Source organism: Pipra filicauda, unplaced genomic scaffold (assembly GCF_003945595.2).
Source record: "Pipra filicauda isolate LSUMZ 115617 unplaced genomic scaffold, ASM394559v2 scaffold597_size247288_pilon, whole genome shotgun sequence".
Lineage (NCBI taxonomy): Eukaryota > Metazoa > Chordata > Aves > Passeriformes > Pipridae > Pipra > Pipra filicauda.
In genome coordinates this window covers 148,205-164,808 of record NW_024104750.1, presented here as the reverse complement: position 1 = coordinate 164,808, position 16,604 = coordinate 148,205, and the positions used below count along the sequence as shown (strand labels likewise).

The 16,604-nt window shown below is 45.2% G+C and overlaps 1 protein-coding gene across 1 annotated transcript in view; it reads right to left on the bottom strand.

Moving 5' to 3' along the window:
• The window catches only part of FBLN2 (fibulin 2), a 112,413-nt gene that overhangs the window by 16,698 nt on the left and 79,111 nt on the right, over positions 1–16,604 (bottom strand). Inside the window, exons 4-9 of the mRNA XM_039387881.1 lie at positions 14,095–14,224; positions 9,912–10,098; positions 8,380–8,586; positions 6,029–6,145; positions 5,499–5,600; positions 4,029–4,163 (exon numbers count right to left, since the gene is read on the bottom strand). Coding sequence (XP_039243815.1) covers positions 4,029–4,163; positions 5,499–5,600; positions 6,029–6,145; positions 8,380–8,586; positions 9,912–10,098; positions 14,095–14,224 — 878 coding nt within the window. The remainder of the gene's footprint in view (positions 1–4,028; positions 4,164–5,498; positions 5,601–6,028; positions 6,146–8,379; positions 8,587–9,911; positions 10,099–14,094; positions 14,225–16,604) is intronic.

Here is a 16,604-nt window from a genome sequence, read left to right as displayed (position 1 = left end):
TTTCCTTTTGTTTGTTATTGCTGTTCTTTCCATGCTGTGGACCTGCTTCCCAAAGCCAGCTGGGTGAAACCCTGCAAGGTCCCCACCATCACCTGGATCTTTCTGCCTGTCCCACAGGATCTTTGATGCTCCCACAGAGGGGCCCCAAAGCTTCTATAGGGTTCTGTCCTCCCAGTGCAGTTTCTATACATCAGGATGAAGAGCAAGGAGCAATATTCTCATGGGTGATCTTGGGGGGGGAAAAACCCACACTCAAAACACACAAACAAAAAATCCCTCACGCTGGGAGAAGAATATCAGGTGCTGTGGTAGAACTTTCCCACCTCACTAGAATTCATTCTTAAATAAATTTGAGATTTATTAATTAATTGTTGAGAAAACCAGCTATGGATAATCCACCTAAAAGCACCCAACACACTGCAAGTCTCTCTACTGGTTGTACCACAGATATGAGATTATCTTTTCTTGCAAACCAGAAAAAGACCTCTCATATAAACAAACTTTGACCACCACACTGCATCTTGAGAACTTCAGTCAGTCCAGCACCATGTCAAAACAGCCACCAGGAGGACAGTGTGCTTGCCAGAAATACAGCCAAAGAAGGGAGGAAGTATTCCACCTGACCAGCAGGTTTTAAACAGGGACAAAGAAGGTTTTTTTCACAGAGGGGAAAAAAAAAATCTAATACAGTTCCATGTTTTGTCTCTATTTTTTGATTCAATTTTCAAACTTCTGAGTACAGGAGAAAACACACAGAACTGGCTGGAACACATCTGAGGAAATTAAAATGATGGAAACTGGCAGATTCCATCCAGAATTTTGTTTTCAGTGGAAGGTTTGGGCACATGGGATACACTGACAAAGCCCAAGGACTGTGAACTGGGTTGAGGTGCAAGGCTTAAACTTGAGCCTTGGGCATGCAAAGCCCTGCCCAGTGACAGGGCATGAACGTCCATCTCTGAGATCAGACCAGCTGCCAGCTCACCAAAGTTCCTTTCCAGTTAATCAAACAAATATGCCTTTTTTTATTCATTTTTCTAATTAAATTCCTAAATGTTCCATAAAATCCAGAGTGCCCATAACCTGTGCCTCTTCCATCCTGGAAGCCAACCCAACAAGTCAGTGAGATGCTTGACAGAGCACTAGGAATAACAGGAGTTCTGTTTGCAGTTTGGAACACAGTTAATTCCAACACTGCACCAGCTGTAGTCTTCATCCAACCCAATTAAGACTGTGAGGTAGGGTAAGATGATATTTACTAAAAAAAACAGGAATAAGAGGAAAAATACTTCAGTACTATATTAAAAACAAGTCACAAGGTTAATTTGAAGAAATCTCCACAGTCATGTGTGTGGCAGTGACTTTATTAACTCCTCATTTTATGTCAGCAAAACACAGGATGAAATGTAATCATGGAATATCTCCTTTTTTCCCAGGAATTGTGGATGCAAACAGCACCATACCCAGGATCCCTGACCCATCTGTTGCTGGCATAAGGAATATCAACATTTACCTCCTGCTATTTGTTTCAATACGTACTTTGACATTAAAAATGAATTTTTACGGCCTTTCTATAAAAATGTGAAATGGAGGCTTTTCTTGTCCTGCCTCTGTAGTTTACCCTTATTTTTTTTCCTCTTCAAATTGCTTCAGCTCTATTTGTTTTATAGGATATATCTGTGTAATTTAGGCATGTGGTTATTTTGCAACACACATCTTGTGCTTAAGCAGAGCCCTAAAGTTCAGGGATAACGTGGCCACTCACTGCTCCTCCTGTCAGGAGGGGAAACTGAGATGGGAGTAGCAAAGAAAGGAGTAAAATAGTCACTGTGTAAGTGGGTGGTGGTAATGACTCTGCCTGAAAGCCACCAGGAAAAGCAATTCCCACTAACAACATCCAGCCTGGCTCTTATCTCTGGGGAACATGGAGCTTTCCAGCCTGCAGACATTTCATTATCTGCTCTCAAAGTGACACAAAGGTGGGGTGTGGGAGCTATTTAAACAGCTGGTGACTCTTCACTGTGCATGGTTGGCTTTCAGGAATCCTGGATATCTGGAATTCCACAGTTTGACTAAAGGAAATTCGACAGATAAAAGGTTAGCAGCTGGTTTGTTGCTGTGCACAGATTGTTCCTCCCCGTCCCTAAAATATGCAAAGAGTAACATCATTAAACCAAGGGGATTCTGCAAACACACCACCAAAGGTTTCCTCGTGGTGCTGAGACAGCTCGAGGTGTGGCACAAAGGCAGTGAGGCTGGAAAAGGACATCTCAGAACGAGACAGTGAACAGAACCCAAACCACAGTGTGCTTGTGGCTTTCCCCTTGGACTAGAAAAGTAGGAAAAAATGTTCAATACTGCAAATGTTCTCCTGGCATCACCCTCAGAGCAGAGCTGGATACCAGCAGGGAGCACACAGGGTGGATCTGTTCAAAAAGAAGGAAGAGAAATTTCCAAGTTTTCTGGATTATTTAAACGGATATCTGTAAAAACACACTTGCATTAGAGGAACACAGAGGTTTGGTATTTAGTGAGGGAGAAAAAGGTCCTTCAGCTTCACAAATGAGAGCTATGTCTTTCCTTTCATTAGCAGTGCCTGAGGTTTATCTTATATCAGTCATAATAAACCTCTATCATAATGTCATGGGAGAGAGGAAGAAAGTGAATAAAGGGAAGCACTTGGCACCTGCCACAGCAGCTCCTGCCAAAGCTGCAGACACACATGCACTGGTTTAGTTTCAAAAGGCTGTGGAAAAGGACAGATCTATCCTTCCTGCAAAGTCCTAGGAAAACATCAGGGAATTAAGTGGCAAGACAGAAGCAGAACACAAGGAGGGGCAGTTCTGCAGCTGCTCACCTGGTGGATGCAGCAGAACACACACCATGGGCAACTCCAGCTCCACCCTCCAGCTCACAGCCTGATTCTGCCTCTGAAAGGCCTCCTGCCTTCCAGTGCTGTGCTCTCAGCCATTTCATTTAAACTAAATCATTTCATTAGTTTTCCACACTTACCAGTATCTCTGATTTCAAAATAAATATTAATAATAATAATAAAAGAATTAAAAATGCAGTTTTGGCTAGTTAAGGAAAACCCAGAAGGTGGTAAATCACATTTCTTCTCCAGACCCTGACACTGCAGAAAATTTTCCTGCTCATGCCCCCAGGCCACATGGTGCTCATTAGTAAGATGAGGTCATAGAGCTTTAAAGACAGAACAAAACCAAAGCTGCTATGGTCAGAAAAACAATGTTCTAAACGTAGGGAGGAGGACAGGGCTGGAAGAAGGCACATGCATCCACACATGACATTATAGTCACAGGCACTGCTGCTTCCAGAAATGACTTGAGGTCTCCAGGTGCTCTGTTTTTCCAGGCAGCACTGCTGCAGCTCAGGTGCCTCCTAAACCAGCCTCTAGAAAAGTGCCCAAAAGAGAAAGTATTTCATAAGCTCAGGCCTTGGCTGCTGGGAAAAAATTAAATCCTCGTAAATACACTTGTAAAGATCGACTGGTTTCTCAGATGGACTCAAACAGCAGGGATGATACAGCAGAATCACAATGCATCTCTGACTTTTACACAAAGAAATCTGTGCCAGAATCAACAAAGGACTGATGTGAAGTTTAGAATCCCATCCCTTTGGAATGGATCTTTTCCACTGCCCGGCCTCACGCAGATCCCTTGAGCTGTGTTTCTGGAGTTTGGTTGCTCCACGGTGCCTGGGAAGCATTGACAGTGTCCAGAGAGATCAATTCTCTGTTTTTTGGAGGATTTATCAGTGCTGCTGTGGTCATCACACCCCTGGCTGTGCACAGAGTTATCTGTAACCCAAGGATGTATCGCTGGGGAAGGAGCCAAACAGCACAGGACTCATGAGGTGGAGTGGCTGAGCAAATGGTGCACATGTGTTTCCACTAACTGGGATTGAAATGTCATATGCAAGGATGGCCTTGGAGCACAAATGGTTTAAATGCATTGCAGAGCATGGAGCATTATGATGTTGTGGTGAAGGGCTGAGACCTCTCGTCTTACCAACACATTTCCTATGCCTGTTGAGAATAAAGCCCTCTGCACACATCCCACTGTGGCTGACACAGGAGAATGATCCCAGTGTGTTCTCACATAATTGTCCGCTGGAACAAGCACCTGTGAGGCACTCATCCAAATCTACACCAGCACGAGGCAGCCAAAAGGGAAAAACAGAGTTCTATTAGAACAATTGCTGAAATGAAACAACAGTTCTTTCGCGCTGGAGATGTCTGAATGAAGTGTGCTGGAGCTTCCACATCAGCACCACGCTGTAATAAATGCAGTGTTACACTGAAAATAGGGCTGGAATAAGGAATAAACCCTCGGAGATCATCTAGTCCTTGCTCACACCCCAACACTTTTGTCATGCCAGAAAGAAACATCCTTGGAACCAGGCAGGCAGTCCCACAGAGCCAGTGCACACTGTTCCAGTGCACCCCTACCATCAAATCCTTGCTGTAATTTAGATTAGAAATGGCCCTTGCTACAATTTAAACTCACTGCTTCCACTGACATTTATAAATTTTTTCATTTCCTGTAGGAAAACGATTGCCTTGAAATGCCCCTTTTGATTCTGACATTAATTAATCAAATTAGCTTCCACCACACTTCAGTAAGCACTGCACTGTGAATATTTCATCTGGTGATATTAAAATCCCATTTTCTTCACAGACTGTCCAGAATTTCATGAAAATGATTTGTAATTCAATAAGACCTGAGATTAAGAGGGATGTGGATCATTTGTGAGCAATTCTGAGCATCGGAAGCTTCTCCCTGCATTTATTGTCACTGCTCCCATACTTAGAGATTTATAATTAAGCTATGCCACAGGGCATTGCTTCTGACCCCCAAATCTTCCCTGGCCAAACATATCCCTTGTCACTACTCCAGCATGTCCACTTAAAATGTCTGTCATGTGAATGGTCATGGTGCAGCTTTGGAATTCACTGCTCATCACTGTGCAAGGCTGAGCTCCAGTGTCAAGTGGAACAACTGGAGCTGGACCAGCTCCCATGGCTGTGGAGCCTCCCTGAGTTCAGGTTTTCAAGGCAAGAGGAAATAAACCCCAACAAAGCAGATGTCGGGCAGAGCTGTGGCTCTGGGGCTCCCCCCCCCCCCAGGACAGCAAACCTGCCTCTGTCCTGCTCACTGCTCCAGAAAGAAAAGCTGCGTGTCCATAGCTGTGCAGACAGGCCCTGGGCAGGAATGGCAGTGGGAAGAGAAACCAAGAGGGTTGAAGAAAAGCCTGGAATGTCAGAGGAAAAGAGCACAAATCCAGGCTTGCCTTCACCTGAAGTCCTCAGGTAGCAGCACACTGTGCTTCAGGAGTTATCTGTGGAGCAGATCTGGGATTCCTTCTGCCAAGTGGTCTCTGCACTGCCACTGCAATTCACAGCACCGACAGCGAGGAACCCTTAGAGGGACACCCAGGGGGGTGAGAGATAAAACCCCCTCTCTGTGGTGAGCACTTACCTTCACAGGACACCCCATCAGCCATGAGGGTGTACCCAGCCAGGCAGGAGCACACGGCCTCTCCTTCCACCACGTTGCAGAGGTGCTTGCAGGGCCCGTTATCTGCACGAGGCACAATTACAAATCACATCAGCACCCACGGCACGGATCAGCTGCAGTTACACACCTCCAGGTCCCAAAAACCACCCCAGCTTAGGCAACAGGGACTGCAGTCTGTAAACAACGTGTCCAACAGCCCTAATCACTGCTGACAGCCCTCCCCTGGCATCCAACCCCCCCGTGCCACCCTCCCTGCACTGCTGCCACGTGCTGCTGCTCCCCTCACACCCATGGGGGTAATGACACTGAAGGTAGAGTGTAGCCCCAAATTCCTTCCTCAGGAATTCCCCTGACAATTCCTCAGCCTTGTGCCAGAGGTAACAAATTAGGGATGTGTGTTGAGATCAGACTGGGGGAGGGATGAGTGGAATTTTATTCCATCTCCAGACATTCCTCACTCCCTGCATGAGTAGTTCCCACCTCCAGCATACCTTTACACTGGTCCTGCTCCTCCTGCAAGGACACCACCAGAATGGGCTGAGAGGGAGAGGCTACTGGAGGGATGGTGGCTTCAGCTTCCAGCCTTGTCACCTGTGCCCTGTCAGGATCTGTAAGGCAAGGGAGGCCGAGAGGATCAGGGACAGCACCATCCCCACTCCACATGGCAAGGGGCCTGGTCCCATCCATCCCACCCCATCATGTCTGGAGGAGGAAACATCATCACGGATTACAGATCAGGGAGCCTGGCTGAAAACAACCTCTGTGGAGTAAAATATTGCAACATCTCAATAAACCAGAAAGTGATAATTTTATTTTTAAAAATCTCTGCTATATTGTAAATACAGTGGCTGTCCTCCATTCAGTGTTTGATGGAAAAGAAATCCAACCCCCAAACAAGCCTTTGACCTTATTCTGTCCATCCTATTTCAACACAGATGAACAGCAGACACTCACCTTTATAAGCACAGGATACTTTGGAACAGCTTTTGTACAGCCAAGGGGAAAACATGACAGCTGCTGTCTGTCATTAAGATTTCCATCAGACAGTAATATTAAAGGTATCAGGAAAAAAAAGAGCTCTGACACATCAATAAGAGTAATCCAGTTTATCAATATCACCAAAACAGAAGCCTAAATCCATAAGGCTGAATTCTTCCATAAGAGGGGGGTGTCCTGTTCCCGCTGACTCAAGTTCAAGTGTCACCCAGAGCAAAGTGTGAGCCACCAAACAGTGACAACATTAAATGACTAAGGGTGATTGCAGTGCAGGTTTGGGGTATGGGAAGAGTGATTTCATGAAAAAAAACCAAAGTCATCACAGGCATACAACGGGCTGTGGCACAGAGACAAACAAAATCACCTGCTTGTGGCACAGCCTGAGTGATTTCCCCAGAAATGCCAGAGATGGGCACACACACAGAGGACAAACGAGAAATAAAAGGCCAGGCAGAGCACATGTGGTTTAGCCAAGTGTAACCAGTGAGGTTCAGAGTCACAGAATCCCAGAATGTGCTGAGTTGGAAGGGACCCACAAGGATCATCCAGTCCAACCCTGGCCCTGCACAGGCCCATCCCCAAGAGTCCCCCCTGTGCCCCAGAGGATCAGCCAAACCCTCCTGGAGCTCTGGCAGCCTTGGGGCTGTGCCCACTGCCCTGGGGAGCCTGGGCAGTGCCCAACCAGCCTCTGGGGGAAGAACCTTTGCCTGAGATCCAACCCAAACCTGCCCTTAATTTGACCCAGGAATGACCCAGCAATGACCAACCCTTCCTCCCTTGTTCCTCCCATCCATCTCAGGTGTCCCACACACAGTCCTCTCCCCTCATCACAAGTTTCTACCCCAGCTGAGCTCTGCAAACCCCTCCACACTTCTTGGCACAGCCACAGGCACCACAGTCCTGCAGATCTGCAAGAACACTGACAGCATAACAGGATGTCTTCACCCAAATCTGCACTTCAGCCCAGCTGGTGGGGGGAGAGGCAAAGCAAAGCCAAACAAAAGCACACACACGCTCCAGGTGAGCCAAATTTTGCAGTGCTAAAATAAGAACCTTTTCTTTTGCCCCTTTTGGATTAGGTTCCTTCCCCAGAACTTTAATTCAAACAACAGAGCAGACAGCTGCCACAGGAACAGTCAAAGACATCACTGATGTAACACCACGTTGAGAAGGATGACATAAATGCTCATTGTTTGGCTTGGGCAGAGAGTTGGGAAGCCTAAGGGATTCTGTCATTGGATGGAAACACTGGTTTTGCTCATTAAATAACTGAAAGCACTTGTAACTAATATAAGGTTTCAACTTTTCGGGTTATCTGATTTGAAATCCTGCCACTGGAGAACTGCAGAAATCAAAACAATTACAATATAATAGACTTTCTTTTCCAGACTTCCACTACACTAGATAAATTTAGAGTTTGTTATCATTGAAAGATGTTAATGATTTTAGATAAAAATCAAAGCTCAGGAAGCAATGCTGATTCTGTCTGAACTGAGTTAAGTTTATCTAAAGGAAACCTAACTGTGAAATACAAAATTTCTCTGAGAAGAAAAGATAATTCATTAAAAACCTTTAGAAATCCTCCTCTGAAAAGTGCAAACACTCTTAATTTGAACATGTGAGATACCACCCTGAGCTCACACCACCAAAACACAGAAATACGGTATAATTAAGTTTCCTAAATTATTATTTTTCTTTATATTTTACGATTTCTACAGAACATGTCCATGCATCAACACCCAAAAATAACCTCACGGAAACCAAAGAGAAACTAAAGAAAAGCTTAGAAGAGCAATGCAGGTGACACAAAGATATTGCCACTCCTGGTGTTCCCTGCCCATCTCACCTGGAGAGCAGCTGGTCCCATCATCCTGCAAGGTGAAATCTGGGAAACACGAGCACTTGTAGGAGCCCACGGTGTTGATGCACAAATGCTGGCAGAGCTCCCCACCATAGAGGAGACACTCATCCAGGTCATCTCCAGGCAGGCTGTTTGACAGTTCAGCTTCACTGCTGATGGACAGAGCTTCATTGTGATCTTCCCTCTCTGAAACTACAACAGAACAGCACCTGTTGGTCCTCTGATGGGTGTTTTTGCAGTGGGACTGGACAGAATGGGGTGTTTGGTCACACAAACTCCAAATAAAGGCAGAGCTACCCAAAACAGTTACTCCAAGGATAGAGCAAATGAACCCATCCTGGAATAACACCACTGTGCTGAAGGTCCACCTTCTCCCTCTGTAAAGCTGGAAGGACAGACATTTTACAGGAGCCACTGAGAAAGAGGGAGACCCTAGGAGGTCACAAGCTCCCCTTTCACACTGACTGCCAACACCCTTGCTATTTGTATTTGAACTAAGGTATCACACTGAAGCCTCATCTGAAATCGGCCCCATCAAAGAACCACACTGAATTTCAAATTTCAGGAGAAAAACGCACCCAGTTCGTTTGGAAACTCTTCTCAACACCACAATTTATTGGCTCCTTCTGTACCAGCATCACCAACAGCCTGGGAGCCACTGAGCAGTGACATGGCTGCCCTATCCACTGCTTTTGAACGCAATCCTTTTCCATCCCCAACCAAGTCTGACAAGACTTTCTGTGACACCAAAATGAATTGTTCAGCGAGTTTCTCAGCCAGTTTTTCTTAAATAAACCTTTTCCCTTGTTGGTGAGAGAAAATACACATTTAGTTAATGAGAACAGAGACCAAAATTGTACCCTCACATATGCAGGAGGTTACCATGAAACTCGTGTGACAGGTGGGTACAGAGTGATGCCAGAGAGAACGTGATCTTGGGCTGAGCCTCATGGCTGTCCAAGCTCCAGATTTGCCACGTTCCCTCTGTCAGGCCTCTCTGGCTGCAGGATTTGCCTCAGCTCTGCAGTATCACTATGTTTATATGTTTAAAGTGTGAAAACACACTTGCAGTGCTCTGGGTCTGTTCCAGAGTGTGCTGTGAGAAAGCTGCCATTCTGTATGAAAATCTACTCCCAGGATGTTTCATTGATATCACAGTCCATGGGATTACTTTGAGTGGACAAAAGTCATCCTTTGCTTTATACAGAATCCTGCAGGATTGCTCCTGCTAAAACACACCTTCAGTTTGCTCCTTATGGAGGGCTGGTGGAGGCCTCTGGACTGTGTGACTCAGGGGGGAAAACCAAACAAAACACCAAACTGCTCAAGAAGGTCTGTTTAAGGATCAGAAACATCCACATATTCTTTGCTTTTTAAAAAGTGTTTTAAGAACAAGTCTATACTTGATCTGAGAGGCAAAGCAACTGTTCACACTACTCCTTCCAGCAGCTCCCTGTATGACCTTGTGACACACAGACCTTGTCTGCGATGTCTCCAGATGACAAATGGGCACTTACCCTTCTCAGGTGTCACTGTTGGCAGAGGCTCAGGATGCCTTTTGATTTCTGGATGGATGAAGTGGTCCCCCCCCTCACAGCAGGACAGCATCACATGGCTGCAGGGGTAGCCCAGGTTGATGTTGGACTCGCAGGTTTTGCCCTCACTCCTCAGTCTCAGGCCCAGATTGCAGCAGTCACAGCATTGCTGCAAGGGAAGGGCACTGTCAGGAACAAGGATCTGGGAGCACTGGCACGGGCTGCCAGGGCAGTGGTGGAGTCACCAACCCTGGAAGTGTTCAAAACACGTGGATGTGGTGCTTGAGGACATGGTTTGATGGTGAACATGGTGGTGCTGGGTTCATGGTTGGACCTGGTGATCTTAGAGGGCTTTTCCAACCTTAACAATTCTCTGATTCTGTGATTTAATACAGCTTCAGGGATGAGCCCCCACACATCTGGAACTGATCTGCACTTCCCTCAGCATCTGGAAAAGCACTTTGGGTTTAGACAGTTGCAAACATCAAAGCTTTACTTGTGCTTGTTTTTGCCATTCTGCACAGAGGGGTCAACTGCAGCCCCAGTAAACACAAAGTCTGGCTGTGCCAGGGATTTCAGCAGCTCCACGTGCAAGGAAGGAGTGGTGCCACAGACCAGCTCCTCCCAGCTCTTGCACAGCCATTGCTTGTGTGTGGTATGAATAAAAATCATAAAGAAAACAACATAGATCTACACCTCTTAGCATTAGAGCTCAAGAAATGGTCAGTTGTTGGACACAGTGTGACAGGAATTGGAAAGAGCCTGCACGGACAGGAGGATCAGCAGCACCTGAGCCCTGTCAGGGTGTCAGGAAAGACTCTTTCTCTCTGCATCACTGCCCTGCAAACCTGCTGTGACCTTTAATTACCCGACTGTGCTGGGCACATCCTGCTGAGACAGTGGCTGGAGGAAGGCCAGGGTGCACTTCCTGAGCTCTTTGCCTTCCTTTTCCTTCCTGAGAGCATCCAAGCAGCAGCAGCTTTGCTGACAGGTTGATGCAATGGGGCCTCCCACCTCTTGCAGTTTGCTCTGCTGCAGGTGGCAGACAAAACCTGTGTGGTGCTTTACTGAGTCCCTTACAGACCCACTGCACAGTCAGGCCACAAACCCACATCAGACAAATGATATCAAATTCAAAAAGATTATACTGTGCATGCAGAGAGGACACCTAACCCAGCAGGGAAGGTGAGGAGCTGGGAGTCTCTGCTGCAGAGACAGCAGGGGTCGTGTGGGAATTGAAGATGCTTGTCTGGATTTAGATTTAAAATGTCCTCTTATATTTATATATTTTAATATATTTTTATATATTTTAATTTTATATATATATATACACATTAAACTGTCAGATTAGTTATAAAATCTTTCCCTCTGCAACTCCTCTGATAATCATCCACTCCAGTAACTCATAGTTTGCAGCTGCACTAAAACAGCCTCTCTGAACCCAGAGAGGTGATTTCAGTCTATCCAAATATTCAGCCAATGCAAAGGATCAGACACAGAAAAGAAGGGAATATTTGAGCTGGCACCAGTGAGCTCTGCCAACAGAAAGTCCAAGGCTGGAGAAGCAGCAAATTGAACTCAGCTCCCACTTCCCAGGAGGGAGATCCCTCACCTGAGGAGGGCAAGTAAGAGAAGGTTGGATGAGCATGGAAATGGGAAGGAATCATGTTTCATGATTAGCAATCCCAGGGGGGCATTCCCATTAAATCAGAGCCTGTCTCCCGTAGGGAAATGGGAAACTCATCCACTGACAGCTCAATCTGCAGAAACTCCTCCACAAAGTCACTTTTTTCAAGACTCAAATGCTGCAGCTTTGGGGTTTCTTGAGCATTTCACACACAATACACAGCGTTGCATGTTCAGCCAATACTTATGGCTACAGCTCATAGTTTATGTCCCTGCTTCCTAACCCGAAAAATCCCCAAATATCATAACTAGCAGACGTTACTCACGTTTGCAAATATGCACAGCCAGAAGGAGTTGCCTTTACGTGCTCAAATACATGTTTGTGAAAAATTTACAGTACAGGTCCTGAGGAAGATGAATTATTTTGGACACTGAATAGCTAAATCATCTTTCCAAAAGAAGTATTAAAAAAAACCCAACCTAGCTATAATGGATTGTGGTCGTGCTAGAAAAGGGAAAATTCCTGTTTCCTTCCTCCCCAAATCCAGAATCCTCAAATTCAAAATTTTATGGAAAGAAAATCCTATTTTCTGTAATTTTTTTAAATTTTGTCTCCATTTTTTTTCAGCTTCAATATGCCAAACAGAAGTTCAGGGTAGTACGTGTTTTTACCGAAATACTATAAAATACGTAATATTTGCCTTGAAGAACCTGGCTTCTTTCAGTCATAGTTTGATTCCCAATTTATCCCATGTGCAGGTGTGATAGGGAGTGTTAAATCAGTCAGACACCTTTAGGTTCACATATTTTCCAGGTGAACAAAACAGTCTCATTTTCCAGTGGAAAAACTTGTTCGCTGAAAAGTTCCTTCTACAATGCAAAAACTTGAATGCCTTGATCTTCTATCAACTACTTTCTGAACTCCACAGGAATTCTACGGCTGATTTAATAGAAAATGCAACTATTTTAACCTTCCAGTTGAGAAACATACCTTGAGAACCATTCTGTGGTTCACACCTTTCTATGTTCCTCTCACAACTATCTTTGCTGGAATCCAGCATAACTGGATTTGCTATGGTGGTATCTCCATCCTCTAGGAAAAAATCCCTAAGCATGTATTTTTTGTATAAAATGAGAAAACCTTTCTTGTGATACAAAGCATTACAAACCTTTGTATGTTTGATTATATAAAGTTTGATTATTTTCTATTACAATAGTACATATTGTAATACAAAAGAAACACGAAGTCTCAACAGTCTTGATGTTTATTGATTTAAATTCTTTTTTTTCAAGCAGTAGCTGCAATGACTGAAGAGCTGAATGGGCTAAATAGGTGAGCAAAGCTGTTCCTTCAGTAATTTTACCATTTCAAATGGTTTCTCTTGAAGGAAAACATCCCACTGGAACTGGCATGAGGAACCATTCCACAAAAGTATTTTGTCCCGTGTTTCAATTCAGACAGGAATGAGGGAGTTATCCCTCTCCACCTCTTCCTGAGGAATGACTGTGTAATCAGACTTACTCTACAGCTTGGGCTCTGCCTGGCATGCAAACAACCCCTGGGGAAAACCTAAGAATAACAATTCTCTCCCATTTCAAACATTAATGTCTTCTCCCAAATGCACAAATTCTCTTTTTACTCTACTGATACACTGCAGACCCGAATAAACAGTAGTTTTGAAAATGAGAAATTGGTATAGCTAATTAAACTTCAAACTCCCCAGTAGATGGCCATGGATTTTGCCTCCCCAGTGAACAATTATCTGGGAGAATCACGGATGTACCAGGACAGACAGAACTAATCAGGTTCCTGCTGAGATGACGGAAGCTGCATTTAAGCTCAGCTCTAGCCCTGGACATTATTATCAGAGGGAAACGAATTCCAGAATGCACCCTTCTGGTGGAAACAAGACAAGTGAGCAAGCAAGCTGCTGAATCTTCAAACTGGTTTAAATTGGTTGGGCTCCAGTGACTCTCATAAAGCAAATCTCATTTATCCAAGTGGGGGCTGTGGCTCAGGGTTTGTGATTTGCAGTGTCGGTTAATGGGCTGCCTTTATTTATGAGCAAAAGCTTCCATCACCATCTAAACGCTTGCTCCTCTAGTCCATCATTGTGTTTAACTGAAAAATGGGGTCACAATTCAACATTGGGGCCAAGTAAACTGTCCAGTAATGGGTTTTGCATTATATCTTCAATTAAGTTTTGCCCCATCATTTTCTAAATTCTTTCACACAATAGATATAGAAACTAAAACGGACTTTTCAGCTACTTCCAAAGTGAGGAAGCAAAAGTAATACAGCCAGTTAAGTCTACAGAATGGAGATGGAAAGAATTCAAAACAACATTACTGTAAAATTTTAAAAGGGGTTGTAAACCTTAATGCAAACAACCTAATGTCCCTAATGTCCCTGTTACATTCCTGCAACCTTATCTTTTCTGTGCTCCATAATAATGCATGAAACATTTCCTGCTAAATGCAGGCAATGAGGACACCTCATGCTGGGAACAAAACCTGCAGAAGCAGCAGAGCAGCTCACCTTGTAGGATGACCCCGTGCAGGGGTCACCGTCCTCGGGGCCGCACGTGTCGCCCTCCTTGGCAGCGACCATCCCGGCCAGGCAGCTGTTCTCCCGCACCGTGGACACACAGCACTGCTTCTGGGCAATCCTGCAGAGGGGCAGGGGGAACACAACAGCATGGCATGCAACCCCCCCGAGCTATTGGATTCATAACACATTCCACAGATTCGGTCTCTCCGACAGCTGGGGCAGAGGAGGGGCAGGGACTGAGCTCTGCTCTGGGGGGACCAGGGACAGCAGCCAGGGAATGGCTGGAGCTGTGCCAGGGCAGGCTCAGGTTGGGTCTCAGGCAAAGGTTCTTCCCCAGAGGGTGGTTGGGCACTGCCCAGGCTCCCCAGGGCAGTGGGCACAGCCCCAAGGCTGCCAGAGCTCCAGGAGGGTTTGGATGATCCTCTGGGGCACAGGGGGTGACTCTTGGGGACAGGCCTGTGCAGGGCCAGGGGTTGGACTGGATGATCCTTGTGGGTCCCTGCCAACTTGACATATTCTGGGATCCTGTGTGATGTGTAAATACCCCCCTGGCCCCAGCTTGTCCCAGCCATGGTGTGTCACAGGATCAGGGCAGGGCCCGTCCCTGTGCTGGCACTGCTGAGGCCCCTCAGTCCTGGGGGCAGTTCTGGGCCCCTCAGGAGAAGACAGACATTGAGGGGCTGGAGTGTTTCCAGACAAGGGAACGGAGCTGGGAAGGGGCTGGAGCAGCAGGAGGGGCTGAGGGAGCTGGGGGGGCTCAGCCTGGAGCAAAGGAGGCTCAGGAGGGACCTTCTGGCTCTGCAACCCCCTGACAGGAGGGGGGAGCTGGGGGGGTCAGGCTCTGCTCCCAGGGAATGAGGGACAGGAGGAGAGGGAACGGCCTCCAGCTGTGCCAGGGGAGATTTAGCTTGGATATTGGGAAAATTTCTTCATGGTTGTCCAGTACTGGAACAGGTTGCCCAAGGAAGCAATGGAGTCCTCATCCCTGGAAGTGTTCAAAAAACATGTAGATGTGGTGTCTGGGGACGTGGTTTAGTGGTGGACCTGACAGTGCTGGGTGACCAGGTGGACTCAATGATCTTCTCCAGCCTTAATGTTTCTCTGATTCTATGAATATTAGTATAATACAGAGAGTACCACTGGCCTTTGCAGGAGGTATTTTATTTCTAGTAAAAGGTGTCCTGATAAATACTCAAGAAGTCTTGTGTTTAGGTCACTGTCTCTCAAAGTCTCGTCACCAATATCCCTCACAACTCATCATTGTTTGTGTGACAGTCCCTCTTCCCCGTGTTTTGTTTCTCAGAAGTATTTTGGAAGGTTTCAGAAATCAAAAACCAGACAGAAATCTTGTTCCATGTAAAGTGGGGAAAGGGAAACACACCTGTACACATTTCCTCCTTCACCAGCCAGAGGGCTGAAGCCCTGGACAGGGCTGGAGGAAAGCATCACATCACAACACACCTATGAACTCTCCTTTATACCACCACAGAGTGTAACCCAGAACTAACTTTGGTTATCAAAGAGAAGGTTATGGGTGACTAGATCACTGTATATGAAATACTTTGGGAATGTACATTTCCTAGACATGGTGCTTCAAATCAAACATTTTAACAAGTTTCAGTGAAGGCTGACATGATGAAAAATCTAAATGTCAAATTCCTAAATGGATTTTAATAGATATTCATTGAAATACTAAAATACTCTTCCCTGCTATTTTTAAGTCTATAGTGGATTCCTCTCATTCAAAGAGGGATGTGCCTCCTTCATACATATACAGAAGGGCAGATAAATCCCGTAGTGCCTTTGGCTTTACTCTGTAGCATCATTTAGGTTAGAAAAGATCTGCAGGATTAATTGCCAACTGGAGAAATACAAATTTTTGAGCAATGAATTATTACTACCCAAATGTATTCAGGTATCAGTAATATAACTGTTATTTCTTACAGAAGACATCCAAACTTTCATTACAATTTTAAAAAAAAAGACCACCAAAACCAATCAAAAGTTATTATTGTCTGTAGAAATGACAAAATGCTATTAGAAGCATTTTTTATATGCTCAAAGTATTTACTGTATTTAAACACTGAAATCTCTATAGATTCATGTTCTCTGAAATGTGACATTTAGCCATGAGAAATTCCTGGGGCACTGGAGTGTCATTAGCCACATTTTAGTATTTTTTACCTATCAGCACAACTCAGTTTCAGTTCCTCTAACCCCAGAAAATGAACTGGGAACAGCGTTAACCACATTCTCTTGGCTTTTATCTTCTTCACAAACCTACTCTATGCAGAGCAGATAAGTCAGTTTGTGGTTCAAAGAAGCTTCAGACCATTTCTGCTTCGGGAAAGAGTTAACAAGTTAAGATCAGTGAATGTTTTAAACTGCTGTGAGTCTCTAAATGGGACATGGTGTCAGCAAAAAGCAGGATCTGTGCTGGGACAGCTGATGCAAAAGCCACTCAGATAAACATTGCTCTGTTATGATAAAACATAACA